Source organism: Fukomys damarensis, unplaced genomic scaffold (assembly GCF_012274545.1).
Source record: "Fukomys damarensis isolate Sample0158 unplaced genomic scaffold, DMR_v1.0_HiC HiC_scaffold_39, whole genome shotgun sequence".
Lineage (NCBI taxonomy): Eukaryota > Metazoa > Chordata > Mammalia > Rodentia > Bathyergidae > Fukomys > Fukomys damarensis.
In genome coordinates, this window is record NW_022900951.1 from 15,352,806 (window position 1) to 15,367,832 (window position 15,027).

At 40.5% G+C, this 15,027-nt stretch overlaps 1 protein-coding gene across 1 annotated transcript in view; it reads right to left on the minus strand.

The window, feature by feature from the left end:
• Nucleotides 1-15,027, minus strand: part of Map3k15 (mitogen-activated protein kinase kinase kinase 15) — a gene marked incomplete at its 5' end in the record, with an annotated part of 113,598 nt that overhangs the window by 12,530 nt on the left and 86,041 nt on the right. The window contains 5 exons of the mRNA XM_010643687.1: nt 475-632; nt 8,197-8,302; nt 8,529-8,659; nt 10,534-10,661; nt 13,510-13,643. Coding sequence (XP_010641989.1) covers nt 475-632; nt 8,197-8,302; nt 8,529-8,659; nt 10,534-10,661; nt 13,510-13,643 — 657 coding nt within the window. The remainder of the gene's footprint in view (nt 1-474; nt 633-8,196; nt 8,303-8,528; nt 8,660-10,533; nt 10,662-13,509; nt 13,644-15,027) is intronic.

The following is a 15,027-nucleotide window of genomic DNA, read 5'->3' on the forward strand; positions in this document are numbered from 1 at the left end:
GAGGACTATTTATCTTGAGAATGTGGTTCATTATGGGTTCTATCTGCTTTGGCTATATAAAAGGGTGGGACTTTAACTGGCACTTAGTGGTACATGCCTATCATCCCAGCTACTTGGGAGGCTGAGGCAAGAAGTTTACAAGTTCAAGGTCAGCCTGGACAGCTTAGCAAGACCCTGTCACAAATTTAAAAAGTAGAAAGGCCTAGAGGTGTAGCTCTGTAGTAGAGCCATTTGCCTAGCATCCATGAGGTCCTGGGTTGAATCCCTAGTGCAAAAAAAAAAAAAAAAAAAAGACTTCTTTCCATCTTAGTGGGTTGTCTTGATATACTTTCATTATAGTTTGACATTTATGCAATAAGCAAACTACTTTCCTTCTTTCCTACCTTAGTGGATAGGTTTTATGGATGGAGAAGAGATTTTTCTAATTCCATTTGTTCAACATCTAAACTACTCAAATGATTAAGCATGTCTTACTTTTAACATCGCTGCCTGAGATTCACTGAGCTCACGGAATGGAGGCCTGCTGGTGGCCATCTCTATGATGGTGCAGCCCAGGGACCAGATATCTGCTGGGGCACCATACCCTCGAGGTCCTTGAGCAATAATTTCAGGTGCCATGTACTGTACAGTGCCTATGTAGAAAACAAACAAACAAAGATTAGGGGTACCATAGTGCTGACAACCAAGCAACCATTAGTAAACAAGTATGTGACTTTAACTGCCTCATTAATGGTAGATAGAACCTCTTCCCAAGCATAAATAATGTGGTTGCACCATTTTGACCAGAGAGACATGCAGCATCCTTTTTTGTTGTTGTTGTTCGGGTCCTTACACTTGCAAGGCAGGCAGCGGTGGCAGATCCACTAAGCTAAATCCCTGGCCCCCTTAATAATAGTCATACCGAAAGAAGATTACTCAGCCCTTCAAAGGATAAATGGGCCTGATTCAGCAAGTACTTTTCAGCACATATCAAATGAAGAGGAAGTACAGTATGAGAAACAGCCAGATCACAAGGAGCTGCCTAGTGGAGGAGACAGGCATAATGGTGGCAGTGGTGACAGCACTGAAGGTGAAATGTAATAGCTGCTATAAGACAGGCATATGCAGAAGACTATAATATGCATTTTAAAAGTAGCTCAGTTCTGCCTGGTCTGAATCAGGAAAATCTATGGCTCTGTCAATTTTGCTTTCTGAGAAGTAAACACCAAAACAAGATTGGACATATAAAAGAATTACAGAGAAGATCTATGACGGATACAAGGAGGGAGGGAAGGACCAGCAGGATGTGTGTCAGATTGTGATGCAGGTCTAACCTCTGGAAAAGGGGTAGGGAGGAAGAATTGGGTAGGAAGTATTTTCGGATGGCACTGCTCTGAGAGAGCTTCATCCAAGCCACCAGCAAGTCCTTGGCCAAAATGTGCCCACTGGAAGAGTCCCACATTGGTTTTAGGACCCTCGCCAGCTTCAGTCATTGGTGCGAAATAGCCTAGGTAAAGTGTGACCTTGCCATGAATGTGACTGTGATTCCAAGGGGCAGCATCTGAAACTGACAGTGAAGTAGGTTCCTACTGCAAAGATCAAAGTGATGGACCAAGGGTTAGAAGGACGTCCAGGTAAAAGAACTTGAGCAAAGCACATGGGTGTGACGTATTGAGTTTAGGGAGCAATAAGTGATGTTTGACCCAGGGCAGGGTATAGAAAGAAAGTGGGAAGGACACATCCCAGATGGTGAGCTGTGTGTTCTGAGGGCTCTGGCTTTGGACTTTCTTCTGAGTGTCATGAGCCCCCAGATGTCGCCACAGAGAAGATGGTAATCAGATATGGTACCAGACAGCAAAGGGATTATTGATGGGAAAGACACAGGGCAGGAGCAAAATCTTTAGTTTTTCTTGAAACTAAACATGAGAAATGGGGAAATTTGGATGTGACATCAGCAGATTCTATGGTCTGGCTAAGAAGTTTAGAATAAGACAACAAACCAGAAATGACCTTAGTTAAGTGTGACTAGAACCCTGGTGTTCAGAGAAATGAAAAGGCCTCTCTCTAGATCTATCATACAACATCAGGTTTCCTAAATTTTAATCAATGAAAACAAAAGACACATCAGTTTAAAAAATTTGGAGGATATCAGTAATCCTCTTGAAGATCCAATGTCTTACTAGCACTTTTCCTTCCTATGAACATTTTAAAGGCACTAGGACAGCTGTGACCAAGAGAATGTTCCACAATGATGGAAATATTCTATTCTGTGCAGTCTAATGTGGTGGTCATTAGCCACATGAGACAGAAATTATTTTTAAATTATTTTACTTTTATTTAATTTCAAATGATTTAAAGTTAAATATAAATCAGCCTGTATTAACAGGCCCAACAGATCAGTGGGTCACAGACAATGGCTTTGATCTCTGGAGCTGAAAACCTGGTGGGGAAGTGTTCAGTCAACTGCAGAGTTGGGCAAAATGAAGATGCATCATGCTTGATGCACTGTAAGGAAACTCCAGAGTCCTGAAAGGGAATTTTTGATAATACAGTTATCTCCTACAGGCTGTTTCTCTGTGAATAACAGGAGAAGTACTGGCAGGGAATGTGCCTTCTAATGAATCTATAATTCATTAATTATGGAAAGATTTGACATTATTTATTAAGCTCTCAGCTCTGCTCTGAGATGCTGGGTCTGGGACTCTAGAAACCCCATTTCCTTTTTGCCTATAGCTCCCTCTGAGGCTCTGCAACTAGGCATCAGTAGAGAGACCCTGGAAAGCTGGAGGGGGGACCCAGAATCTAGCCATATACCATTGCTTCTGCTATTCCATTCATTATACGTAACTAAGTCCAGTCCATATACAACAAGTGGTGGTTAAACAAGGGTGACATATCAGGAGGTGGGGAGCACTGGAGACCACCCTGAAAGCTGGTCCCCACATCTGACTTTTGGTTGGCATTTGATGGCTTACAAAGTGTCTCCATGTAGTATTGTCCATCATCTGTCTCTCATAGCTCTGTAAAGCTGGGCAGAGGAAACCTGTGATCATTAACTATGCTATCAACTTGAATAAGAAATGCCCAGCTGATTGGTTTAGCACAGTTATGAGTGTGTCTAGATGATGGAATCAATGAAGAGGGAAGACCAACCCTATATGTGGATGGCATCAACCAATAGGCTTGTGGCTTGGCTAGAATAAAAAGGGAAAGAAGGAAATCTTGCTTCTGCTTCTTTGAAGAACTCCGGTCTTTGGCATCATTTTTGGATATCTATCTCCAGCCTTCCAGCACATACTCTTCAGCTTCTCCACACGGCCTTGCACAGGACTCTGCAGTGAGCTCCAGGCCTTTGAATTTTGACTGAATCTTCTGGCTCTCCAATAAACAGACAGTCCTTTTGCATTCTCCTACTCCTGACTCACGAGGCAACTATTGTAAGACTACCTTATAAACTATATCTATATACAGTATATACATAGCTGTACACACACACACACACACACACACATATTATCTGTCTCTCTAATGAACCCTGATCCAAGATCCTATCTACTATTAATCCCATTTTACATATGAAGACAAAACTGAAGTTCAGAGAGGAATACTGCTGAAGCAACCCTTAAATAAGAGCAACTGATGCAAGGGTTTCCAAAGCCATATTGTAGCTTTTTTACCCCCGTGTAACTTGAAGGTACACAGCAATGGTGGAGAACTGAGTGCTCCATTTGAACATCCTCAGGCAGTACGCATGTTGTAGGTGCACATCAGCTATGCCAAAGGCTAGATTCTCGGAGAAAAGCAAGCAAAGATGGCACTGTGGGACATCTGAATCCTGCACGAATGCTGAGCAATTGGCTTGCCTTACATCTGGCTCTCTTAGGGGCCTTACCTCTCTATACTTGTTTCAAGGGGTGCCCCATTCCTCTGGTCCTTGGTTTAGCAGCCATGGTTTTCAGGCACCTACACTAGGGCAGTGGTGGAATTCAGAACAAGGTATCTAGCCCCAATCCCCTGAACATAAAATCTATTGGTAGCTCTCTGACCGTTGTCCAAGCAGGATTTCTGAGTTACCAACAAAGAAAACATATGGAATAAAGTGAAACTTTTTGACAGATTCAAAGATACAGTCTAGATCTCAGGGCAAAGAGGTAAGATGGGGACCGCCAGATATCCCTTTTCTAAGGGAGTCTCAGACCCCTGGGTTCAAAAGTCTTGAGTCCTCATCCAGGGGCCTCCTATCTAGATCAAGGAATGCAAAGGGTTGAAAGAAGACAGATTGGAAGCATGTGGGCGGGGTGCTGAAATCAGCCTCTTTCGAGAGCTGCACTGGGTGGGCTACCCTCTGTCCAGTTAAGACTTGGTGCAGGGCTGTCCCCAGAAAGGCGTGGTTCCATGGTGGTTCAAGCTGATCAATGTTGACTCAGGATAGTGGTACTTGACAGGCCATACATGTTAACATCTGCTATATGCCCCCTGAGATATTGTTAGAGCCCAAACTTTAATGTTAATGTAGAGAAAAGAGAAGTGACGTGCAGCCTCCCATGGCAGTGGGAGTTGTCCTAATAGCCATACCGAAGGGATGGGATCAGTCAGGGGGCAACACTTTTTCCCAAACTAAAGCCTTTGAACTACTCAAACCTTGATACATACACATCCCCTGTAGGTAAGTTACACAGAGAACTGGATTCCTACAGAGCAAAAGTCAGAGCAGCAGACAAGGGACTAGTGAGTTGAAGGTGCATGAAGCCCAGGAATAAGAGGTGAGACCTGTATTAAAAATACTGGTTTGGTGTTTGTTTTTTTTGTAGAGGAGCCCTGCTCAAAGGCAGTCTCTTCCAGAGCCTGACTCCCTTCATAGAAAGAGAAATGGGTAGAACATAAAAGGTAAGGGACAGCAGAAGGCAGGGTGGGTAATCAGCAAAAGGACAGACCCCTGCTCATGACACATTTAGAGTGATTGAGCAAGAGAAATTAACAGAAAATACTAGCCAGGCCAGATCACAGAAAGGTAGCTTAAGAAAGTGCTAGTCACGAGACTTGCCAGGCCCCTTTCCCTGCCTTTCTATAGATGGTGAGTAGGGAAAGAAGTGAGGGAGAAGCTGGCACCAGGTACCTGAGTAGAGGTCCCTGCAAATGCAGGGAGAGGGAAAAGGAGTTGGCCCTGTGAATGAAGACCAGAATATTGATCAGTATATTTCACCCTGTTTGCACCTTCAAGTGCCATTTCAACTCTTTTCGTCATCTAAGAGTGGCTAAAAAAATCACGAGAAAGACACATCACTCTGGGTAGGATGTAAAGAAACAGTGGGAGACACAAATATGATGGCTTTTATGACAACGCCCTTTGATTCCTACAGGTTCAATATGTTAGTTATACATGGAAAACCAATTCTCTCAAAGGCTCATTACATCTTTAATAGCCTGTGACTTCTAAGTGCAAATTAATATTTATTTTATTTAATTAATAAATATTTATACTTCAATTTCACTTGCTGTGAGCCAAGTACCAGTCAAAGCACTTTATGAATATTAACCCATTTAATCCTTAAAAACCCTATAAAGTAGATACTATGAGCACTTCTATTTTTCTTATGAAGAACACAGGGTAACAAGTCCAAGGTTACACAACTAGAAAGTGTTTGAGGAAGGATTTGAACCTGCTCATCCTTGAACCAAGGATGCTTTTAGCCATAATACGTCCACACAAAAGCTGGTCTGTGAATGATTACAGCAGCATTATTCACAACAGTCAAAAAGTGGAAACGACCCAAATAATCACTAACTGGGAAATGTAGTCCATCCATACCATGGAATAGTACTCAGCCTAAAAAAGAAAGGCCCAATATATGCCGTAGTATGGATGAGCCTTGAAAGCATTTCACTATGGGAAAGCAGATGGATGCAAAAACCACATGTTGCCTTACTTCATGTGTATGAAACATCCAGAACATGCAAATGTACACACACAAAAAATAGATTGTTGCATTGGGTTAGTACTAGAACTGGAACTGACTGCAAAAGGGCCTAGTGGGGAAGGGGGCAACACTTTTTCCCAACCCAAAGCCCTTTGGGGCATCTTTTGGGGGGTGATAGATATATTAAAAAACTGGATTGTGGCAATGGTTGCATGATGCAATAAATTTACCAGAAACCACTGAATTGTGCATTTCAAGATGCTGCTTTCATCATATTAAGTTATACTTCAATAAAGCTGTTAAAACCATTACAAGAACAAGAGGGCTAGGGAGGTAGCTTGGTGGTAGAACACTTGCCTAGTAGGTTTAAGACCCTGGATTCAATCCCCCACACTGGAAAGAAAAATAAAAGCTGTTCTAGAAAAGCCCTAGGAACACAGGATGGAAGAGATCCAGTTGCCCAAAGCCTTTGGCTCCTGCCAAAGCTCAGATGGCCTCAAATCACTTACAGGGAAAAGCTCCACCATATTCACCCAACCCAGAGTTCTGCACCAACCATCTGAAATTTCATTATAGAACTGCTCTGTTTTGCAGAGTAATTATATGCAAGGGAATTTCCTAACCCAAACAAGTCCCCTCCTTTATTATCCCCCAAACACCACTGCATTGTTTTGCAATGCAAAATTCATGCCTCCTCAATGTGATATGCAATAACGAATTAGAAATGTGTTTTGTGATTTTTTTTCTCCTTGGGGATGCTAATTATAAGATAAATTGTTGGGGGATTTTGTTTTTGAAATAAAACCTTGTCATATCAGAGCCCCTCTTGCTACAGATTGGTAAGTTAATTGATGGATTCCAAAGAGGAGGAGGATATAAGGTTTTTTGGTTTTTTTGGTTTTTTGTTTTTGTTTTTTTGAGACAGGGTCTCACTATGTAGTTGAGACTGACCTGGAACTCACTATGTAGCCCAGGCTAGTCTCAAACTCACAGCGATCCTCCTGCCTCAGCCTCCAGAGTGCTGGGATTACAGGTGTGCACTACAATGCTGCCTGGCAGTTATTTTTAATTATGGTAGTAAAATGCTAAGAGAGGGAAAAATGGTCAGCCCTATATATTCATATGTAAATATGATGTATGTATATTTACACCAGAAATAATAAATTAAAATTAAACATGCTCTTTCTGTGAGAAATTCTGATAGTGCCCTGGTGTGGTATTTTCCTATTCTGAGATACACATACATCCCCTTGTGTTACAACTAAAAAGTCATTTTTGATGTATTAAAATTTCCTTTTGATGGAAGTACAGCTCCACTGTGGGCATCCAGCAGCTGACACACAACTCTCTTGTTGAAGAAAAGCCCTTCAAAGCTGAGACATTATTCACTAAAAATAAGGTCCAATCTGCCCATTACATAGCTTTGGCTACTATAGGTATAGAGATCAGTAATCTGCCTTTTATAGTTTATTTCAAAGCTGTAAGATTATGGGGGTTGTTTTACAATTCTATCAATCAAGTACCTTTATGTTACTCCTCAGGGAATCATAAACCTTTACTTATTCAAAATCAGTACTTCTTTCCCAGGATCAAAGTTTGGCTATCCTTTCTTTTTAAGCAGGAATTTCAAAAGCCATTGGTAGCTTCTGAGCGGTATTTTTACCTAATGGTCTGGTAAATGTACAATTGGTTGGTAATTTTATGTCATACTTTGAGTTCACTCTCTTTCAGCATTTAAACTGTTCCATCACTGACACATGGAAAAGAAAATGCAATTCCCCAAATACACTTAAAATGCTATATTCCTCCAGAGAAATTAGCCTCCCTGGAAAACATAATCATATCAAAACATGAGGTGTCAGAATTCACTAAAGTAATAGGCTATTTTTATGACAGACCCCAATAAAAATGTCCTAATCAGTTGTCTAAGGGATACTGTTACTCAGAATTACTCATGAGTTTTGGTAGTGTGCTACCAATTTTAAAGACACTGTCATTTTGCTGACTGGGTACAAATCCCTCAAGAAATCTCAGCAGAGCCCTATACCTAACTACCCAACTTCTGAGAGGCAAAGAAGAATGTAGGGCAATCTTGCTGCCACTAGTAGCCAGCTAAGTGAATTGCTTTGATAGTATGTACTAAAACAATTTGAGGTCAGAATAATACATTATCTACATGAAGTATCAACTGTCAATTTGTGCTGGGAAGGTGCCCAGTAAGTAACTCTCACATGACCACAGCTTGTGTGGATAGTTTAACTCCAAGGTGGCTGCCATGCCAAGCTCTGCAAAGGCTTACCTGTAAAGGTCTCTGTGCATGGGTTCACTCCTGCGAGGCGTTTGGAGGTTCCAACATTGGTGATTTTTACCACCCCACTGTAGGTGTTTATCAGAACATTATCACCCTTCAGAAAAAGAACAGCATTCAGTGCTTAAAGACAGATTTAAATAAATGAACATGACACAGTTTGGGATCTTCAGAAAGTGTCTCCACGAAGACTACATTTTGCACTTGGGGCGCAGTCCTGCCACATCAGCCCCCTCTATAACCAAGTCTCTCAGCACACATTACACAGATAGTTTTCATGACCAAATAGGAGCTAATTGCCATGGGTCTAGACAAGCCAGTACCTTTATGTCTCTGTGCACTATCAGGTTTTCATGGAGATACTTCAGGCCTTCCAGGATCTGCCTGGTGTAAAATTTGATAGTGGACTCCTTCAATGGCCCCCATTTGGATTGCAAGAGAGAAGAAAGGCTTCCTAGAAACATGAATACAGCAAAACAAAAATCAAGGTGACAAAGACTAGACTGTTAGAGGAAATAAAATGGGAGTAGTGTTTAAGCTGACATAAGCACTTATACCAACATCATCATCATATCTGGTTCAATGTAACACAATTCCTCCCTCTCTACAGTCCCAGCCAAGAACAGACTGGAAAATGAGTCAGCATCACATTAAAGGCAGAGGATAAAAGGACCCCCCAACCTTGTGATCCCTGAAATTCAGTGGGGTCCACTTTGGCTTTAGCTCTGCTTAGCTGCACAAAATCAGCAGAAACACTCCTCTCTGAACTCAGAGGTATGACCTGCTATCATACATTACTTGGGTCACATGACACTTGCTATATATAACCAACTAGGCCATTCTACTTAGAGCAGAGCCATATTTCATACCTCATCCTACAATCAGAGGTGGACAAGTCTAGAGTGAGGGGCCCTTGGGAGTGATAGAGACTAGAATTATCTGTCCTTGTTGTAAGAAAGCTCCAACAGCAAGCTACAGGATGGGACCATCTTGATTAGCAAGCTCTTCCCCCATTACTTCATTAAACACTGAACTGTGCTGCCAAAATAAAACATCCCTCTGGACGTTCTGACCATCTGTCCCAGAGGTGGTATCAAAGCAGGTGAGTCTTCCTGCTGGCAAGAATGGGCCCTCTGGGCATCAGCTGCTCTGAGCTGCACCACTCTACAGTGCTCTGGGACCTTGCCAAACTTCAGTTTCCCCATCTGTGAAAGGGAATGGACACATCTATCTCTAATCTTGCTGTCATCCTTCAGCCTAACACCTGGAACAGTGATAAATGTGAACAGCAATAGACACATTTTTGTCTACACTATGAGTTACCTAAGGAAAGAGAGACTATTTGTCCTTAATATAACCTTCAAAATCTAGCCCACTGCCTAGCTCTTAATATATAAATTTATACTCTTAAAATATTATTCTCTTGTTGGTTGAATGAATACACAGTTCTAACTGAAGGTTTTACATCTGTAGTCAAATAATTATAATTATTTTTAATGAAAACATTTAATGAATTTTATTATTATTTAATGAGCAGCTATTTCTTGGGCTTTTGCTTGCTGCCAGGCTCTGTTTGAAAAGCTGTACATCATGTAGAGGTACAAGATCCCAACAATGAATGTAACTGTACTGTATCCCTAAAATGTACCAATAAACTCAAAGCTGAAAATAAAAAAAAGAAAAGCTGTACATGCATTATCTCATTTAACTCATACAATGATCCACTGAAATAGGGTTATTATTCCCATAATTATCACCCCAATTATTATAGCAACTATTATTACTCCAATTTTACAACTTATTCAAACAGAAAACTGAGGGCACAGAGAAAATAAGTTTCCCAAGGTCACACAGCTTATACATGGTTAGACTGATTAAACTAAACAGTCAGTTCCACATCTACGGAAGTATTTCTTATCTCCCACGTTCTACTGCCTACATTTAGGGATTCTGTAGATAAAGCCCTGGTGTTTGAGTTCACTATTAGCATGTTATTTTGTAATGTCATTTTGACAATCTGTGTCCCCTTTTCTCCAAATCACCTTTAAACCTCTAGATTCTGAAGAGACAGGAGACTCTACTTCCTCTTTGTCCCCAATGAAGCACGCAGTAGATACTCAATGAGTATTTATGGGTTGAATAAACAAAGTAGAAATAGCCTATTTAAGTGACATTTCAAAAGTTTACATAGAATTTTTTCTGAGAAACCAATGTTTTCCAACACTTAAAAGGTCTGTCACTTTTAAATGGAAAGACAATTATTGATGCCCATATTGTATTTTCATTAATGATTTTAAAATATGAGATCAGAAAATAATGACCACTCACCTCCAGGCACCTGCTCCATAAAGATCTTAATGTAACCACCCTCAGACACAGAGCCCAGGTACTGGACGATGTTGCGATGTCTGAGGTACTTGTGCAGGGCTATCTCCTCATGCAGAGGTTGAGAGCAACTATTATGAAAAAACAAAGCCAGTGTCACCACCAAATCCCAAAAGCTCTAGACCTCATGGCACCTCACCAGTATCTTCCCTACTGCTAACCATCACTTCTTTCTGAAAACTCACTCTCCCTTGACTTCCATGAGACTACTCAGCTTCCCATCTGTAAAACAGGAAATACAGGCTGAGCATCTGTAATCCAAAAGCCCAAAGTCTGAAATGCCCCAAATCCCAAATTTAGCCAATTATGGCAGCACATGCCTGTAATTCCAGCTACTTTGTGTGCTGAGGCAGGAGAATTACAAGTTCAAGCCAACCTGGGCAACTTAGTGAGATCTTGTCTCAAAAAATAAAAAAAGGGCTAGCTCAATGCAAAGGCTCTGCGTTCAATCCCTAGTACCACTAAATAAATAAATTCATACATAATACTCCAAAACTTTTTTTCCTGGTACTGAGGCTTGAAATGAAAGTGTGGCACACACTAGGAAAGTGCTTGTGACCCAAGCTTTTTACATTTTTTTTGAGAGATACAGTCTCACTAAGTTGACCAAGCTGGCCTCAAACTTGTAATCCTCCTGCCCCAGCCTTCCAAGTAGCTGGGATTACAGGCATGTGCCACCACACCCAATTCAAAATCTGAAACTTTTAGAGTGCCAGCATAACTCCACAAGTAGAAAATTACACATCTGACCTCATGTGATATGTCCCAGTCAAAACACAGGTGTACTATTATACAAAATTGCCTTCAGACTATGTCTCTAAGGTCTACAAAAAAAAAAATTTTGTGTTTAGATTTGGATCCCATTCCCAATAAGCCTCATTATATACATGCAAATGTTCCAAAACCTGTAAAAAAAATCTCAAATCTGAAACACATCTGCTCTCAAGCATTTTGGATATAGTAATATTCAAGCTGTATAAATACCAGCCATATAGGCTTCTGGGTGTCAAATTGCATCAAGGTGGTATGGAACCTAGTGGAGGGTCTGGTTTGTGGTAACTACTCAATAACTGCTGTTCTTACCATCACTACTGGTAGGGCCTGAGCTTTCTAACCATTTTTTTAACCTCTCTCAACAACCCAGGTCCTCTGCTTCCCATGCAGGGTAGTGTTCTAGAAGATTCCATCCCCAGCTGCCTTGCAGTCTTACTTTATAGAGTCACCAAAGACCACTACAGAAACACCTGATGTGTCATCTAACCCCAGTCTCTGAACTTTTTAGTTCATAACTCTTCACCCCTGGGATTATCTCTTCTTGAAACACACACATCACCATATCATTTCCCTCCATAAATTCCGCATAAAGACCATATTGTTTCATGTGGCACACAATGACCTTCAAAACCAGGCCAGATGATTTTTTGCTTCAAGGGCCCTTCATTGCTCCATATCCTACATCCATGCCATTAACAGAAAAACTGCTCTCTGAACACACTTTGTGTTTTAACAGTTCTATTCTTCCCTAAAGTAACCCTCCTTTTCTGTAAAGCAAACTCCTACTCATCCCTCAAAGACCAGCTCAAAAATGATTTGTTTTTTTCAAACTTGCCACAACTCATACCAGAAAATTCAGCCCACCTCTGTGTTCTAAAAACGCTCTGTGTATCCTTCTATTATGGCACTTCTTACTGACTCACAGGCATCTGTATTGCTCACCAATCTGGCAATACCCTGGGATCAGAACAATATCCTAATAACTTTTCAGTCCTCACAGCCAGCTCAGAACCTGGCATAGAAAAGGTGCTCAATCATTGTAAGTTTAGGCAGAAAAGGTAGAGAATTGTAGAGTGTCTCCAAGGCCCCTTTCTGGCTCTAAAATTCCAGGAACTGCTATGGGCAATAAGCAGCTGCAACCACCAGTGCTACCAAATGAAGGAGATAGCACAAGCTAGAAACTTACCCAAATCCATACAACTGGAGCACCTTGTATATCATGATAATGAGAGAGAGAGAATACCAGATTCTGATTTTGTATCTAAACATCCTTGGAAGAGTCATTCAATATTCTATAGCCTTGGTTTTCATACAGGTAAAATGAACAAACTGCACTATTTCATTTCAGGTCTTGTCATACAATTCACATAATCACAACATGCTCTCTCAATGAAAATCAACAATAAAATGACTTAACAAAGGATCTTAGTAAGATCACTCACTGTGATGTGCAACCCACCCCTAATCAATCAGTGATCACCTTAATAGAGGGATGTAGGCACATAGCCATGGGTAAAGTTGAAGGCCAGAGTATTTTTTAAAACTCTGTTTTGGAAAACCTAATGTTTTACACTGCATTTAATTTTCTGTAGTGATATATCCAAACAGATAAAAGTCATTTTCAATTGTTACAATGGGAATTTAAAAATACTCAGTGCAGAGTGGGGATGTAGCTCAAGAGTAGAGCCCAGCATGCTCAAGGCCCTGGGACTTATTCCAGTATCAAAAAAACAAAACAAAAAACGAAAAGGGAAAAAGTGTTCAGTCACATTTAAAAATAATTGTAGACAACTACGTAGAACATAAAACTTCAGAAATAGTTAAAGGTGGAAATACAGTTTTCTTTTTTGTCCAGGGAGTGAACTCAGGATCTTGCACTTATGTGTGTGCCACTGAGCTAAATCCCCGGCCCCAGTTTTCTTTTAAAATACAACCTCTGCCAATCAAACCTCCAAGTGAAGTTGTTCTATTTTCTTCACCTAATTCTAACACAGAGAGCAAAAGCAGATCACCCTTATTACAAGAGAATTACAAGTTTTGTGACAGCATAATGCTTTCATTCTTAAATCCTCTGCACTATCAGTAGTGGGCCCAGGATTTGGGATGCTGGATGTTAAGTGCAGAATGTAGAAAGCCCCAACTCACCTGCGGTCTCTTTCTGGAATTTCTTTGATTGCTATTCGCACTTGATTGCTCAGAACTTGGCCAGCGTACACAATTCCATAGGTGCCTTTCCCCAAGATGATTCTCTCCCCATTCTCATCACGGTCATACTCATACTAAAGCAGGAAAAACAATGGGACAAAAACAAAGTTCATATAACTTGGAGTGAGGAAACCCTCCGAAAGTCCAAAAGTTGTCTAGTAATTTTTATAAAATTTATAAACATTATTTGAGTAGTAAGATGTCACAGTTCCTAAGTTATATAGTTTTCACTCAATAGTGACTCGGTGATTCACGTATTTATAACCTTATCAAATGGAATCTGAGAATTGAAAATATGGCTCACAGGGGCCAGAGATTTAGTTCAGTAGTTCTGCTGTCTACTTCACAAGCGCAAGATCCTGAGTTCGATCCCCAGAACAACAACAACAAAAAAAATATGGCTCATATATAACTTACCTAGCTCACCTTTTAGAGATTTCTTGCCATTTTAATGCTGTAACTTAAAACCTCTTCTAAGCATGTTCAGTACTCCAAATAGTATCCCTATCAACTTTTCAGGAAACAAACCTCTTTGAATATCCCAGGAATGAACATCAATAAAGTAGTCTTAATTCAGAGTATATATGCTGTTTCCCTCCTCTCTCAGTAACATAGATCTAGCACGTATTACAGAAATTCAATTTACAATTAGTATGGCTATATCCCCCTCAGTCTTATCATCAAAAGCTGTTATACACAGTTGCATGTGAGTTGATTTTTCTCAGTGATTAATAAAAGTGACTACATGCTGAACAACACTTAAAGCAGAGAGGAAGCAATACATATGTCTACTTACTGAAATGCAGTTTTTTTGTTTTTTGTTTTGAGACAGGGTCTTGCTATGCAGTTCAGGATGGCCTCAAACTTACTATGTAGCCCAGGCTGGCCTCAAAGTTGCAGCAATCCTCTTGCCTCAGCCTCCCGAGTGCTGGGATTACAGGTGTGCACCACCATGCCCGGAGATGCAGTTTATACACAGAACAGTTCTTACTTCTAAACAAGATAACTAAAGGGTCTCCACCATTGTTGGATTTAACTAGAAATTGGTATGTTCCCTAAAAGACTTTTATCTCACACCTTTCTTTGCCCCCCCCAGATATTGTCTTTAAAGCCTGTCACTCAGTTCATTTTTGAGTCTACACTAATAATTCTAGTATTTGAATCAGTCATTAATATGAAGTCCCTTGATGATTTCTTGTTGTTTGTTTTTGTTTTTGGTAGCAGGGATTGAACTCAGGCCTTTGCACTTGCGAGGCAGGTGGCAGAACCCCTTGATAATTTCTGAAAGATACTTCAAGGAATTCATTTCACTCTAACTTGGAAGTACAAAATCTCATTAAATTGTAATCACGGGTAGAAACTGACTAATGGCAAATCAATAATTGTACAAGATTTAAACATATGTAAAGTGGTATGGTACCTGTGGACTACAACTTTCCTGTCCAAAAGAGCTTATGA